The 15,884-nt window shown below is 38.5% G+C and overlaps 2 protein-coding genes across 3 annotated transcripts; one reads left to right on the top strand and one right to left on the bottom strand.

Moving 5' to 3' along the window:
- Positions 1–361: 361 nt before the first annotated feature.
- LOC132103251 (2,4-dienoyl-CoA reductase [(3E)-enoyl-CoA-producing], mitochondrial-like) lies at positions 362–5,287 on the bottom strand. The gene is made up of 10 exons (XM_059508202.1): positions 5,084–5,287; positions 4,435–4,631; positions 3,976–4,033; positions 3,773–3,859; positions 3,535–3,682; positions 2,590–2,689; positions 1,927–1,999; positions 1,485–1,631; positions 1,088–1,150; positions 362–978 (listed from the first exon to the last, which is right to left on the bottom strand). Exons 1-10 carry the CDS (start codon positions 5,150–5,152, stop codon positions 919–921), a joined length of 1,002 nt encoding a protein of 333 aa, XP_059364185.1. The 5' UTR covers positions 5,153–5,287; the 3' UTR covers positions 362–918.
- A 682-nt stretch (positions 5,288–5,969) lies between these two features.
- LOC132103249 (phosphoinositide 3-kinase regulatory subunit 4-like) lies at positions 5,970–15,666 on the top strand. Of its 2 annotated transcripts, XM_059508200.1 has the most exons (20): positions 5,970–6,723; positions 6,811–6,944; positions 7,392–8,001; positions 8,551–8,685; positions 8,878–9,099; positions 9,175–9,348; positions 9,440–9,585; positions 9,726–9,929; positions 10,236–10,437; positions 10,553–10,573; positions 11,765–11,862; positions 12,263–12,485; positions 12,853–13,018; positions 13,110–13,274; positions 13,432–13,643; positions 13,815–13,946; positions 14,409–14,509; positions 14,616–14,704; positions 15,150–15,270; positions 15,352–15,666. In XM_059508200.1, the coding sequence occupies exons 1-20, from the start codon at positions 6,006–6,008 to the stop codon at positions 15,520–15,522; spliced, it is 4,044 nt and encodes a 1,347-aa protein (XP_059364183.1). In that variant the 5' UTR covers positions 5,970–6,005; the 3' UTR covers positions 15,523–15,666. The 2 variants fall into 2 exon arrangements, with proteins under 2 accessions (XP_059364183.1, XP_059364184.1); XM_059508201.1 differs by lacking the exon at positions 10,553–10,573.
- Positions 15,667–15,884: the final 218 nt, after the last annotated feature.

Genomic DNA, 15,884 nt, shown 5'->3' with positions numbered 1-15,884 from the left:
GTACCAAATCTGCATCACCAAATCAAATGGAAATTAGATACTTTAAATAGTAATTTCATAATATTACTGTTTTAATTATATATAAAATAAATATAAATCGCACTGACCTTAAACTTTTGAACGGTAGTGTGTCTTTGTAAACATAAAAGAAAATATGAATATGAAGAAATTAATGTTTTTTAAAAACTGCTTAAAACACTTTCAATTATTAACTTCAGAAATACAGTTATTAAATCAATTATTTCTCTTTATATATATATATATATATATATTTCCTCAAATTGATAATTAAACAAGAATAATGCAAAAAATTAAGGCCGAATTTATTCTACAGAATATATATGATTACGACAAAATGAAGTTCTAAGCATGAAACAAGTTAATGTATACCAAAATATCATATCTACTTCATCATTAGATCATAAGGCTGTTGAAAGATACTGTAAGACTTTTAACACATGTTGCCATAAAAGGTCAGGCAGATTGTTTTTATATCCTTTTAAACACAACAACGTCTCAAAACATGTTTTTGTGGGATTTATCAAATCGGACAGTAACCATCTTTCCTCCAAAATGCTTAGGATTGCAGGAATGCTGGAGTCTATCCCAGAGTACAGGGGAAGTGTGTAGGAAATAATTTAACCTACATGTTTACAGTATATGTAACTGAAATTGTTACAATAGATTGTTAAGGCAGAAATGGCAGACAGGTACACAATATCTATTCCCCTCAAAAACTCCACACAACAATTCATTATAGCCCTCAATGTGATAAACATGTCACTGGATGGATATTTGTATGTGCCAGGACAATTTAAGTCACAATCTAAAAATCATATTTTAAAATAGATGATCCTCTGTGCTACAATGGGAGATTGAGATTAGAACTGTCATTAGTTTTACTGCTGTTTCAGATGTTTATGATCCTTTTGTGTTTCTGATCATTGCTTCCATAATGGCCCATTGCTCCTGTGTGACCTAGAAAATAAAATCAAGGTAAACATATAATAAATAAAGTCATAAAAACACCCCATTGTAAATTGCTAATTGATTGACTTTAAGGGTGGTGGTGGGTGGGGGGAATCACCTTTTTCAAGCCATTAAACTCGCCAGCAAGGGAGACATATTCACCACCATCCATCCGAATGATCTGTGAGAAAAAGGAGATATATGAGATGGAAATGTGTCTTTCACTGTGAAAAACATATTAGCTGCCCTGTCAGGGCTGCTTAACTTTATAAGTATAGGGCCATTACAGTAATGCGCCGGACCATATAATTCCGTATTGATCTCTAGAGCACTATTTTTTTCTCTAATTCTTCACAAAATTCCTTCAGATACTCAGAGAGGGAAAGAGGGGTGGAGTGTGTGCCTTTGGCTCCGTTTCCATTTGGCTGTAAATGGAGAGGCCCTGTGGGGATGATGCTAGGTGAGCTCTCGCCCAGAGAGACAAAGCACTTTTCACACAAGGTCACCGTACTCACTGCGCCTGATACCCAGCTGGCATAATCGCTGCAGAGGTAGGCGGCAAGATTGGCGATCTCTGCAGGAGTTCCCAGGCGACCCACAGCTATAGTCTCTAACATCAACTTCTCAAACGCACCAGTGGGATCCAGTCTGCTGAAGGCACCCTTCAGAAAGATACAGGAGGAGTCACTGTAAAGCACCTTTTTCAGATGGATTTCATAAAATTTAAAAGCTTTAAAGATTGAAAATAATCCAAACTGGATTGATTCAGAGTTGAACTCAAGAACTGGATCAGTCTGATTTGTAAACCAATCATTCAAATTGGTTCTGAATAGAAAACCCGATTCACTCACAATCTGGACTTCACAACTTCTCTCTGAACGCACTGAGGGTTGGATGATAACATGTTCAGAGAAGAGCAATGAAAAAGAAAAAAAAAAAGAAAAACTGGCACACTACCTTGGTTTTGATTGGTCCTGGTTGAATAATATTGAATCTCATGCCGTATCTGCCCCACTCTGCTGCCAGAGACCTGTGGGTGGATGGAATCAGTCAGACCTTTTACACATGCTCTGATTTACTTGAAATTTGTCCCACTTTTTGGGGTCATCCTATTTATCAAGACATGGCCAGCACGGCTTCTACTGCAATTATCTTTCTGAGACAGATTTTTTTCCATTAGGTTTATCACACAGCTAAAGTCTGAAAACACATTAAAAATTCCAAAAAGTACAAAAGATTCAAAATCTATTTTAATATTAGTAATATACTTAACTACTAAATAACACAAATATAAAATTCTACTTTATATATTATATATAAAGTAGCGTGTGTGTGCGTGTATGTATGTATATGTAGCATCATATATAAATAAATGTATTAACATAAATATATAAATCCTGTCATTGAACTAAACATTTAAGCATAGATTATATTATTAATGAGCAACTGATCAGAATCATCAGTTAGATAGTGTGCTGTTCACCTCCCCCTGTTGTATTTTCGGCATATTTTACACTCCTTAAGGGGAGGGGATCAAGATCCCCTGGAGGGGAGGACCTGATTCTCAAAAGTAACACCTAATAACCTAATAACATGTCTGTATTGTAACAGAGTACATACGTGCAAAGCGTCTCCACTCCAGCTTTAGCAGCAGCACTTGGCACAACAAAACCTGAGCCACTCTCAGCATAGATTGTGGTGATGGCCAGAAACGCAGCACCTTCAAATGAATAAATTCAACAAGATTATAAATTTCTGCTGCCTCAATTGAGACGAAACTAGGCTTCAGATCACCTGTGACACAATGAGATGATGATAAAACACACTGTATCGTGAAGGTCAGACTTGTTATCAATAATATATTATCTTTGGACTTCGAGTTAGTGGAGTAATTGAACAGTCTGTAATCACAATGTTCAAGGAAGCACTAAGAGGTCAAAAAGAGGAGGTCAACCCACACACATACTTAGCATCAAGACAATGGGCAAAAGAAAAAAAAACATGGATCATCTACACAACCATACATCTCTTGTGCAGTCCAAGGCTGCATTTATTTGATCAAAATCACAGTAAAACAATTATATTGGGAAATATCATTACAATTTAAGACAACTATTTCCCATTTATTTCCCATAAATTACATAAAATATGTGGCAAAGCTGAATTTTCAGCACCCATGACTCTTTAGAAATGATTCTTATATGCTGATTTGTTGATACAAACACAGCAGAATATCAGTGACTTGTGTACTCTGTAAGACTTTTATTTATTTATTTGCTCTCACTGCCCTCTAGTGGTTATGTACTTTAACTCAACCACTTCCATTCAAACTATCTTAACAACCGTTTCATGCATTTATGCATATTGCAGAAGCGTTTATCCAGAAAGAGACTTACATTGCATTCCAGGTGCACATTTTTTATCTGTTCATGCATTCCCTGGTAATCAAACCTATTACCTCAGCATTGCTAGAGTTATGCTCTACTGTTTGTAACGGTAACCTATATTTCTATCTTAATTAAAAGTTGAACTACTTTGCTACATCTCAATAAAAATAATAATAACCTTTCTCAGCTTTGATGAGGCGTTTCCCGATGTCTAGCGTGACATACGCAGTGCCATTCAGCACTATGTCAGTGATGGTTCTCCAGGCATTGGGGGAAAGCTTTTCTGACGGAGAAATGAAGTTTCCAGCAGCATTGTTTATCACTACCTGTGGGTTAACAATGAATATCAGAAATAGTTTTGTGTATTTGGCTTAATCTATTGCATCACTGCTGTTCAGATGGAGACCTAAACCTACATCAGGCAGGCCGACATCATTGACAAGCTGGTTAACAGCTGCCTCCACTGAAGCATGGTCTCTAACATTACACTGGACGGCATGGACCTGAAACATGAAGACATTTATCAAACTCTAGGAGGATGAAAACAAGTTATTTACCATAATCTGAATTGCTGTAAGAATATAACACTGTTTGCATAGACTTTATAAAGCAGAGGTACCTTGTTTCCTGTCTGTTGTGAGATCTCATCTGCTGTTTTCTTCAAAATTTCAAGATTTCTGGATGTGGTGTGATGACAGAAGACTTAACACAAATAATCACTCTAATTCAAATTGATTCAAGCTTTCAGCTTTGCTTGTATGGTACATTAGCTTTTATTCAAGAATTGAATGTGTCTGAGGTAAAAGTAAGTCCCTTATGCTCAACATGGTGCATTTATTTGATCAGAATTACAGTAAAAAACAATAATAGTAGAACAAAAATAAATAAATAAAATGTAATTTATTCCTATGAGAGCAAAGCTGAATTTTCAGCAGCAATCAATGCAGTCTTCTGTGTCACATGATCCTTCATAAATCATTCTAATATTCTGATTTGGTGCTCAGGAAACATTTCTTACTATCAATGTTGGACACAATTGTGCTGCTTAATACTTTTTAATTGTAATGAGATAACTAACCTGCTGGCTATCACGCACTCCGCTCCCAGTGAAGACAGAGTGGTGGTCATGGCTTTTCCGAGTCCCGTTCCTCCTCCAGTGATGAAGGCCACTTTGTTTTTGTAAGTTCCTGGTAGAAGCATAACACTTTCAGAAGGTGGGAAGAATCTAGCTTGAGGACCGCTCTGGTATAAAGTGTTTGTCCCATTTCTAAACATCTGTTAAAGGATGCAAAGAGGGTCATTTTGTTTTTATAAATGAACTCAGTCAGGAATAAATAGTAGCTATTATAAATAGAAAATGGGTGAGAGGTCATCAGGACAATGCCAATGTAAACAATTTCTACTTAAGCTAGATAATTATACATTCTAATTCATGCAATACGTCTCAATTGAAAAATCAAGTTTGGAAGACACGATTTCCCCATTCAGTGCACATATTACAATTAAACGAGATAATTTCAACCAAATATAACACACTTTGCAAGCTATTTAAATTCTCTAAAATGCAGACTTAAAGGTACAACCTTATATTTTATATATGGTTTTATTTACCTAAAGTTTAAGGTAAAGAAATTACTTTATTTTAGCAGTATTTTATGAGATTTAGAAACTAAATTGTAAATACATGCACAAAATCTAAGTGCGCATGGACAACATTGAATCCTTACTCGTGCTGGTGTGAAATACTTGTTTGGAGAAACTCGATTTAACACAGTCAATCCTCTGAACAGTGCCATGGCGTCAAAAGAAACAAATATTTTTTTTTAGAGAGAAAGCGTGCTTTAACAATGTCAAAACATGCGAATAAACAAATAAAAGTCGCATTCAGTAAAGCCTCTGACGCATTGCAAGGACAAAACTAAAGTCTGAAAACCCAGAATGATCTCTTCCGGTTTCCGGTTTGCTGGCTGATCTGGGATCAGACACGTGAGGCATTTCATCCAATAGCATATTGCTATTGAGCTGAGGAACAGATCTCAGATCAGCCAATGGAGACGCACGCCTCTGGTTCACTCCTAGGACATAATAACAAACGAAGCGGCTCTTTTAAGTAAATGTCTGTATGTTGTATCGTTCGTATGATTTGACATGTTTATTAGTAACGTTCATTTTAACTTGTGCAAAATGTAGAATGTCATTTTGTGTAAGGTGGGAGGAAACAACTCTTGCTAACCAGTCGGTTAGTTGACAGCGCGCAGGGCTCAAAGAATCAGGTAAACAGCCGTTTATTTTGAGAAAAGTGCTCTAAACAAACAATAAATACGCACATGTGTGTGACATAGAACGTTATAGCTGCCAACTTATATCGAGAGAAAATTGCAATAATGTAAATATTTGCAGTATTATGTTTTGTAGCATTGCTAACAGATATGATGCAGCATTTTAGGTCTCATGACACTGTTTGTGAAGAATACTGTATACTGAATTTGATGATTAACCTTAATATATGACAAAACTTTACATGTATCTACTCCAATTATTAGTAATTATTTTAAGATAAATCAGATTTTTTGAATAAAGTGCTGAACCATATCTCTCTCTCTGTCATAGACATTTGTCTTTGAGGACAACCATCTCTGGTCCATCGAGATGGGGAACCAGCTGGCTGGAATTGCTCCATCACAGATTCTTTCAGTGGACAGTTACTTCTCTGACATCCATGATTATGAATATGACAAAAGTCTGGGCAGTACACGGTTTTTCAAAGTGGCCCGGGCGAAACATAGCGAGGGATTGGTTGTGGTTAAAGTCTTTGCAATCCAGGACCCCTCTCTGCCCCTAATCAGCTACAAACAAGAGCTGGAGGAGCTGAAAATCAGACTGCCCTCCTGTCAGAACTGTCTGCCTTTTCAAAAAGCCACACTAACCGAGAAAGCAGCCATACTATTTCGACAATATGTTCGGGATAACTTGTATGACCGTATCAGTACGCGACCGTTCCTCAACAATGTGGAGAAGAAGTGGATCGCCTTCCAGCTCCTCAATGCTGTGGACCAGGCCCATAAATCTGGTGTGCGTCATGGTGATATTAAAACAGAGAATGTTATGGTGACGAGCTGGAACTGGGTGCTTCTCACAGACTTTGCTAGTTTTAAACCTACATACTTACCTGAAGACAACCCTGCAGATTTCAACTACTTCTTTGACACGTCCAGGAGGAGAACATGCTACATTGCACCAGAGAGATTTGTGGATGGCAGCATGTTCGCCACAGAAAGTGACCAGACAACTCCACTTGTGGATCTCTCCAGCAATAGCCAGAGGACCAGGGGAGAACTCAAGCAGCCCATGGACATTTTCTCAGCTGGTATCTATCACCATTATATTATTTTTTGTTTACTTAAAGCTGATGCATTAATATGACAAGATCTTTTTTGTATTTTTCTTTTGATAGGCTGTGTGATTGCAGAGTTGTTTACAGAGGGTGTCCCACTCTTCGACCTCTCACAACTGCTGGCTTACCGTAAAGGACTTTTCCAAACCGAACAAGTGCTGATGAAAATCGAAGATCGCAGTATTAGAGAACTGGTAGCATTTCTTTTCTTATGAGATTTGATACTGTATATTAATTTCACTTTAGCTTTTACAAATGATTAAACTACCATTCAAAAGTTTGGGATTGTAAGTGTTTCTTGAAAATGTTTTGAATTCTCTTTAGCTTACGGAGACTGCTTTTCTTTGAGCAGAAATACAGTAAAAGGCGGAAATATTGTGAAATATTATTACAGTTCAAAATAACTTTTCTATTTTAATATATTTTTTAATTGAATAAATTCCCGTGATGGCAAATATGTATTTTCAGCAGCCATTCCTGTGGGCTTCTGTGTCACATGATCTTTCATAAATTATTCTAATATGCAGTTTGCTGCATAGAATACCTAATCTTTTGAATGGTAGTGTGATTTATTTAAAACATTATATAATAACACATAGATATTAGGTAGTACTCTGTATAATTTCATCCACTCTATGCAGGTGGCACAAATGGTGCAGCGAGAACCGGAAAAACGTCTGACAGCTGAAGAATATCTAAAGCAGCAGCGAGGCAAAGCTTTCCCAGAAATTTTCTATACCTTCCTTCAGCCCTACATGGCACAGTTTGCCAAGGAAACCTTCCAGTCGGCTGACGAAAGGGTGTTAGTGATTCGTAAGAACCTGGAGAACATCCTCAATAACCTGTGCAGTGTCGGGCAGACGGGGAAGACTGAAAAACAGGAGAAGGCATCTCAAGAGCTTAGTTCATCCAAGGAGCAAGGGCTGGTGGTGCTGGTGTCAGTGATTACATCCTGTCTTCAGACACTGCGTTTCTGTGACTCCAAGCTGGCAGCGCTGGAGCTGATTCTTCATCTGGCAGGCCGGCTGAATGTGGAGATTGTGCTGGACAGGATTACACCTTACTTACTGCACTTCTGTAATGACTCTATGCCACGGGTCAGGGCTGAGGCTGTACGCACACTGACTAAAGTCCTGGCACTGGTCAAGGAGGTTCCTCGCAATGATGTCAATATCTACCCAGAATACATTTTACCTGGGATTGCACACTTGGCCCAAGATGAAGCCACAATTGTCAGACTTGCTTATGCAGGTATTCTACTACTAATGCCTGAATGAATTGTTTCTAAATTGTCTAGTCTAAAATGGCCTTTTTATATGTGTTAATAGTTTTCACAATCCAGTCAGTCATTGATTTTAAATAAAACAAATAATTTGAGAAATTACATCTTTTAAATAGGAAATTCTTTGATATTTCTTAAGTCACAGAAGTGAAATGGATTGTGAAAGCCATTTTAAAATGACTTAAAACATATTTTCATAATTTAATATAATTCATTATATTACTGTTTAAAAGTATGGATTCAGTAAGATTTTTGTAGTGACAATTCATACTCTTATTCTGTAAGGATGCATTAAATTGCACAAAAGTGAAAGCTAATACACTTTTACATTTTGTAATGTAATATTTTACAGTTTACAATTTAAAATATAATATAAAATGGTTTTAAATTGTAAGAACAATTGAAAATGTTTTTGCTGTATTTTTGATAATAAAAAAACCTGGGTGATAAGACATTTGTCAAAATAAAATTCAAAATAAAATAAATCAACCCTAAAAGATATGAACTATATATTATAGAGAACATAGCACATTTGGCTGAGACCGCACTGCGTTTTCTGGAGCTGGTGCAGGAGAATAATTTGAGCTCTGAACAAGACCTCAATGGGGAAGAAACAGAAGAAACGCTTCACCCCAATGAAAACTATGATTCAGGTATTTTCATGTTCATGTTTGTCCTTCATGTTTGTCCTTCAATAAAATCTCACTTTTATAGTAGTCTTAAAAGAAAGTTAAATCCAAAATGTAAGATCCCACTTTATGCACTTCAGTAATAAACAACTTGCATGGAAACATTCTAATGCTGTCATTAAAATACTGTGGATATGATCCATCCCTTGTCTAAAGAGCTGCAGGCCTTGCATGAGATGGTTCAGCAGAAGGTGGTGACTTTACTGAGCGACCCTGAGAACATCATTAAACAGACGCTGATGGAGAATGGCATCACGCGCCTCTGCGTGTTCTTTGGCAGGCAGAAAGCCAATGATGTCCTTCTCTCCCACATGATCACCTTCCTCAACGACAAGAACGACTGGCACCTCCGTGGAGCTTTCTTTGACAGCATTGTAGGTAGGTTGCCGTCACATCACTTCATATAATATCAGACAGTCTTTTGCAACATTTAACCAAATCTCCTCCCTGCAGGTGTAGCAGCATATGTGGGCTGGCAGAGTTCCTCCATCCTGAAGCCTCTTCTGCAGCAAGGCCTGAGTGATGCTGAGGAGTTTGTCATTTATAAAGCTCTCAATGCTCTAACTTGCATGTGTCAGCTTGGGCTACTGCAGAAACCTCACATCTACGAGTTTGTCAGTGATATTGGTAAGAGATATTGTTCTTTTGTATGTCATTTTATAATATGCTTAATAATTATGGTGTATAATTTTTTATTTAAAATGTTATTGTCCCACAGCTCCTTTCTTGTGTCACCCCAATCTGTGGATCCGCTATGGAGCCGTGGGTTTCATCACCGTTGTCGCTCAGCACCTAAACATCGCTGACGTCTACTGCAAACTCATGCCCCATCTCAACCCTTTCATCACACAGCCTATTATACAGGTGTTTAGTCACAACCACTCTGAATGAAATTATCCTTTGCATTTTGTGGAAGAAAGGAAGTTATACAGGTTTGGAAGGACATGAGGGCGAGTAAATGACAATTTTCATATTAGACGAACTCTCTTTTTGCCTTTGGACAGATTGATAAGGAGATTGTGTTGCTCAGTGTGCTGAAAGAGCCTGTAAGTCGCTCCATCTTTGACTATGCACTGCGTTCCAAAGACATTGGAAGTCTATTCCGACACCTGTTACTCCGCCAAAAAAAGCGCAACGGCTCCATCCCAGAATGCCCTGATCCTGAGGATCCCGCAATTGCCCAGCTGCTTAAGAAACTTCTTTCACAGGTCAGGAGTAAAATTAGTTTCATGTTTTTTATTATTTTTTATTACTATTTAGTAATTTTATTTAAGTTTTATCGTCTTCACGAGTTTATATGGCTGCTTGTTCCAATTTCCTTATTTTTAAGTGAGGAAATAACTACTTTGTTTTAGAACAACATTTCAGTTATGAAAAGCCATAGCCCTGGCCATAACCCAAGTCCTGAGCAATGGTTGGTTAATAAAAGGGTTATTTCAGGAACAATAAGGCATTTTGCCTCATGTCACACTTGTATAAATCAAGTTAAGCTGTTATCATTTGATTCCCTTTAGGGAATGACAGAGGCTGAGGAGGACAAGCTCTTAGCTCTGAAAGACTTCATGCTAAAGTCCAACAAGGCCAAAGCCAACATCATAGACCAGAGCCACTTGAGTGATGGAGCCCACAGCGGAGTCATTGATCTCGGTACACTGGGCATCACCGGCCGACAGGTGGACCTCATCAAGCCTAAGCAGGAGTCTGAGGACAAAAGAGGTGGACGACACTCTTTCTGCATTCAAATCTACTGTTATTTGAGGATATATGTATGCTTCTTATGTCATTGTGTCACCATTTAAAATGAATGTATTTTATTTTTATTTGTTTACAGACTTCGTCCCTTCTGCCTCTGGTAGATTGTTTAGGTCTCATGCAGCGGAGCTCTATTTAAAGCTTTGACTAACTCAGAGATTTCACGTTAACAGGCAGATGTAATGTGGATAGATCCACTTTGTTTTGCACGGCAGCTCATGTTGGCTAATAATGCTTTGTTGCAGTCAGTTTGTTACAAACCAGTGGGAGTTAACTTTCAGAGTGCTCAGTATGGCTGCACAATTTGATCAAATTTCTAATTGCGATTACAATTACAGATGGCAACAATATGTAATCGTTCAAAGCGCCAATTAATCGTTCATAGTCCACATATGTTATCGTGTACTTAAGATGTGTTTTTTCTTGGGTTATTTTCAGGGTTTTTCCATGGTTTCCATTTTACTTTTATTATAACATTATATCATCTTAATTGTAAAATTACTGATTTTATTGTATTTTTAATCAAATGAATGCAGCCTTTGTGAGACTTTTTCCAAAAACATTTCAAAGTCTTGCTGACCCCAACCATTTAAATGGTGGTGTATGCAATTTCTTTTATTTTTCATCGATTTCCTAGTAGCAATGGAAGCAGTAGGTTGCATCAAATCAGGTCTCCCAAATGTGATGGTCAGATATGACCAGATATAATCATTTGTATGATCAGATATCACTTTGCAAGGGACCCCTTTCCCATGAATAAATATATATTTACCGTATTTTTCGGACTATAAGTCGCACCTGAGTATAAGTCGCATCAGTCCAAAAATACGTCATGACGAGGAAAAAAAACATATATCAGTCGCACTGGACTATAAGTCGCATTTATTTAGAACCAAGAACCAAGAGAAAAAATTACCGTCTACAGCCGCGAGAGGGCGCTCTATGCTGCTCAGTGTATGCTACAGGAGCACTGAGCAGCATTTCTGGCAGCATAGAGCGCCCTCTCGCGGCTGTAGACGGTAATGTTTTCTCTTGGTTCATATCTCTTAGTTCTTAGTGATTATTGTAGAGTCCCCTAGTGCAGTTTTTTTTCTGTTTGCTTCTGTTTTATTAAAATATTGACTTTTGGAACTAATTTTAATTAACTTACAAACTGTGTGACTGTGATGACTAAACTGAACTTTGATTACTGTTAACACTTTTACTGAGTATCAAGTGTTTTATAAACCAGAAATGAATCTTCTATCAAAACCACTTTTAAAATGGGTCAATTGTCTTTCTCTTTTGGCAGCTCGCAAACATATGAAACAGGACTCCAACTTGAATGAAGAGTGGAAGAGCATGTTTGGTTCTCTGGACCCTCCCAGCTTGGCGCAGACGCCCTCGACGGTACCTAATGTTCTAGTTCTGAGTGTTGGTGGGGAGCCCAACGGAACTCTGGCCGGAGAGCGCCTGCGAGCTGAGAGTTCCTTACGGACTCTTAACCTCCCTCATGTTCCATATTCAGCCCGGGTCGACTGCTGAGCCGACAGAGTGCTATCATCCCTCCCCTGCTCTTTCTCTCCTCTCCATTCATCGGCATCTTTTTTAGTGTGCATTTGTCCATGCTGTAGCTTTGTAGTCGTTAAGGGTTTAGATCATCAGTCGTCTGATATGTTCCGTCATGTTTGCACAGACATGCTGGAATGTGCTGGATTTTCCCAGACTAACTGTATTAGCATGTTGTTCCTAAATAATAATGATAAAAGACTAAACTCTTAAACCGCTCCCCATTGCTCTTCATCTGCAGATTCCTGAAGGTGGAGCCATGCAACCCAGGAAAACAGCAGCTCTCCCTAATATTCAAGTGGTACAGTCTGTAACTGGAGCGTCCACGTACCAACGGCGCATCACCACATGCAAGGCAGAGCTACAGCAGCTGGTGCAGCAGAAAAGAGAGCAATGCAATGCAGAGCGCATGGCCAAACAGATGATGGAGAGTGCAGAATGGGAGAGCAGGCCTCCACTGCCAGGTACAGCAGTCATGTCACCTCGCTAATACATTCTGTGGCTGTCTAGACTCTGCTTGTTAGATCTTGTACAAAAATCATCTGCAGCTGATCAGTTTTTTTTTCATTTTAAATTTAAAATGGCATTTTTAGAATGTGATCTCATCCTTTTTGACTCAAAGCCACCCCCATCCCAATTCTGAATATCATGAAGTTATTTGAAAAGAAATTGCTACATTAATTTACTTTTTGTTAGTGGGTTATAGTGTAACTAGCTGCTTTTTGAAAAGGGTGGTTGAACTACTTTAAATGAGTTGATTGAGGTTATTCTAGAGTGTGTTTTCTAGTGTGTGTTATTTCCACTTTGGTAACTGTAGCGGTTACATTGCAGGGTGGCATCCTAAAGGTCTTCTAGTGGCTCATCTCCATGAGCACAAATCTGCCGTGAACCGAATCAGAGTCTCCGACGAGCACTCAATCTTTGCTACATGCTCCAATGATGGAACTGTAAAGATTTGGGACAGCCAGAAAATGGAGGGCAAGACGACCACCACACGGTATTTAATATCTATACAATGTCTCTGAATCGTCTAGGTTGTTGTTTTCCTGTAATGTGAACTGGGATGATTGAAAAAGTGATTATTTCAGGTCTGTGCTTACGTATTCACGGATTGGAGGCCATGTGAAAACACTGACCTTTTGTCAGGGGTCACATTACCTTGCTGTTGCATCAGATAATGGTTCCATCCAGCTTCTTGCAGTTGAGGCAAACAAGCCACCCAAATCACCCAAATTCCAGCCATGTCAGACCAGGTGTGTGAATGTCATATTCTGTAACTACTTTCTCTACTTGTAGCATCCCAAATTTGTGTGCCTCCATACAACGGTACAAATGAGTAAATCAAGACCATCACACTGAGGTCAGTGTCACTCAAGCAGTCAGATCAGTAAGCCACTGAGTCTTTTCCAGGTTCCTGGATCCAAAGGATGAGGGCTGTGCGGTGGATGTACATCACTTTAACTCAGGGGCGCAGACGGTTCTGGCCTACGCCACTGTGAATGGCTATTTGGTGGGTTGGGACCTCCGCAGCAATAGTAATGCCTGGACCCTCCGCCATGACCTGCGCCTAGGCCTCGTCACTTCCTTTGCAGTGGACATGCACCAGTGTTGGCTGTGTGTGGGTAAGAGTGCATTGTGTAGGTGATGTACAAGCAAGTAAACCGGAAATGTGTGCCAATCAAAACCCAAATTACAGAAGAATGTTTTCAGCACATTCTTGTATTATGATAGTGATTTGATAAATTAGGTTTGCTCTTTCAAGCTGGGATTTATCTTATGTCTTACTGACATAGGCACAAGTAATGGAACAATGGCATGCTGGGATATGCGGTTTCAGTTACCAATTTCCAGCCACTCCCACCCAGCCCGAGCTCGAATCAGACGCCTGCTGATGCATCCACTCTACCAGTCCTCCGTCATTGCAGGTGAAAAGTCTCTTATGCTTACCAAGGCTACATTTAATTTACCAAAAATACAGTATAGTATTTTGAAAATATTACTATAAATTTGGAACCGCAATATTTTGAAATATTATTATAGTTTAAAATAACTGTTTTCTATTTTGATATGTTTTAAAATGTAATTTATCCCTCTGATGGAAAGCTGAATTTTCAGCAGCCATTACACCACAAGAATTAATTCGAATATTGTTATGCTAATTTGTATTCTTATTTGATGCTCAAGAAACATTTCTGATTATCAATGTTGAAAGCAGTTGTTCTGATGATTAGAAAGTTTAAAAGAACATTATTTGATTTTTTTTTATAATGTCACTTTTGATGCATTTAATATAACCTTTCAGAATAAAATGATTAATTTCTTAAAATAAAAAAAGATTATAAATATAGAAAATAGAGTTTGTTCATAAAGGTTTTTCTCATTCTCAGCTGTCCAAGGTAACAATGAGGTGTCCATGTGGGACATGGAGACTGGAGACAGGAAGTTCACCCTGTGGGCTAGCTCTGCCCCTCCGCTTTCAGAGATGCAGGTATGTTATGTTGTCACTTTTGCATCACAATACAAGTTCACAATAAAGAATAACTTCAATCAGACCTACCTTCCACCATTACACTGGAATCTGTTGTCCTCTACAGCCCTCTCCTCACAGTGTTCATGGGATATACTGCAGCCCTGCTGATGGCAACCCACTCCTACTTACAGCTGGATCTGACATGAGAATCAGGTATGGCTAATTAGCAAACTATCACTGTTGAGGTGTTCTGATTTAACAGGTTAGAAGGCATCAAGTCTTGTTCAATAATATTAAATTAATATTTGATTATTATTCCATGTATGGTGTGTTTTCAGATATTTTACTCAGATTTATGTGGACCTAGCCTATGATTTTTTTAAAGACACCTCAGATATGTATCCTTGGCCACCGATGCTATCCCACAATCCTTTGCAGTTTAATGTTAATCCGTTAGCTCCAGAGCAATTTTCTACTTTTTTTTTTCTCCATAAAGTCATCAAATATATCCAAAGCTCAGCTGAATTTGTTTTAGATTTTACATGGATAGATGGATTCGAACACAACCAAGTTTAAATTTCATAAAGCTAGGCGCAAAAGTTTTACATCCCAAGATTATGAGGCCATGTGCAGATTGTGTTCTGTATGCTATCTGCAGGTTTTGGGATTTGGCCTACCCTGAGAGGTCATACATCGTTGCAGGTTGTGCAAATGACTCTCTTCACTGCCCTTCTGTGTTCTACAACCGCAAGATCATAGAAGGAACAGAAGTAGTACAGGTCTGAAGCTCATTTCCATCTGATTTTCTGCACATTTATATTTAGCTGATCTTCACTTCCGTCTCCCTTTAACCTCCCCAGGAGATCCACAGTAAACAGAAGAGCGGATCCACTGAGGACACACCCCGCCGGGGCCCAGAATCCCTTCCTGTGGGTCACCATGACATCATTACTGATATTGCCACTTTCCAGACCACCCAGGGCTTTATAGTCACCTCCTCTAGAGATGGCATTGTCAAAGTCTGGAAGTGAGAGACACACTGTGCTAAGATGGGACACCATTTGTATGAACGTTTGATCAAGTGCACTGTAAATTTAAATATAATGCCAATTTATATAATTAAGTAACTTAGGATCAAATCCAGTTTAAAAAAAATGAAATGTAACTATACAAAACAGTGAAAGCCAACAATGTGTGTGCGAGCAGTTTACTTTATGTTTTTGTTTTTCTGTGCAACTGCTTTGTGGATATCAAGGTCATAGAATATGACCACACTGCAGGAGACAGGACACGGTGAGGTAAAACAGTGTTTCACACAGTAGCTACACTTAGTGTTATTTCTGCACAGCTGATCCCATGTGGTTTTGTTTTGAGGCTGAAGTGCAAGACATGG

The sequence above is a fragment of the Carassius carassius genome, chromosome 24, assembly GCF_963082965.1.
Source record: "Carassius carassius chromosome 24, fCarCar2.1, whole genome shotgun sequence".
NCBI classification, from domain to species: domain Eukaryota; kingdom Metazoa; phylum Chordata; class Actinopteri; order Cypriniformes; family Cyprinidae; genus Carassius; species Carassius carassius.
Note: the sequence above shows the minus strand (reverse complement) of the source record. Positions and strands in the feature narration are given on the sequence as shown.

Excerpts from the sequence above, each read along its gene's own strand:
- LOC132103251 (XM_059508202.1), bottom strand. The coding sequence starts at position 5,152 with ATGGCACTGTTCAGAGGATTGACTGTGTTAAATCGAGTTTCTCCAAAC. Across the intron at positions 2,000-2,589 it reads GGAGTGGAGACGCTTTGCAC|GTCTCTGGCAGCAGAGTGGG; the intron begins GTATGTACTCTG and ends ATCCACCCACAG. Across the intron at positions 1,151-1,484 it reads CCAGCTGGGTATCAGGCGCA|ATCATTCGGATGGATGGTGG; the intron begins GTGAGTACGGTG and ends TTTTTCTCACAG.
- LOC132103249 (XM_059508200.1), top strand. The coding sequence starts at position 6,006 with ATGGGGAACCAGCTGGCTGGAATTGCTCCATCACAGATTCTTTCAGTG. Across the intron at positions 9,100-9,174 it reads TTTCTTTGACAGCATTGTAG|GTGTAGCAGCATATGTGGGC; the intron begins GTAGGTTGCCGT and ends TCCTCCCTGCAG. Across the intron at positions 9,930-10,235 it reads TTAAGAAACTTCTTTCACAG|GGAATGACAGAGGCTGAGGA; the intron begins GTCAGGAGTAAA and ends GATTCCCTTTAG.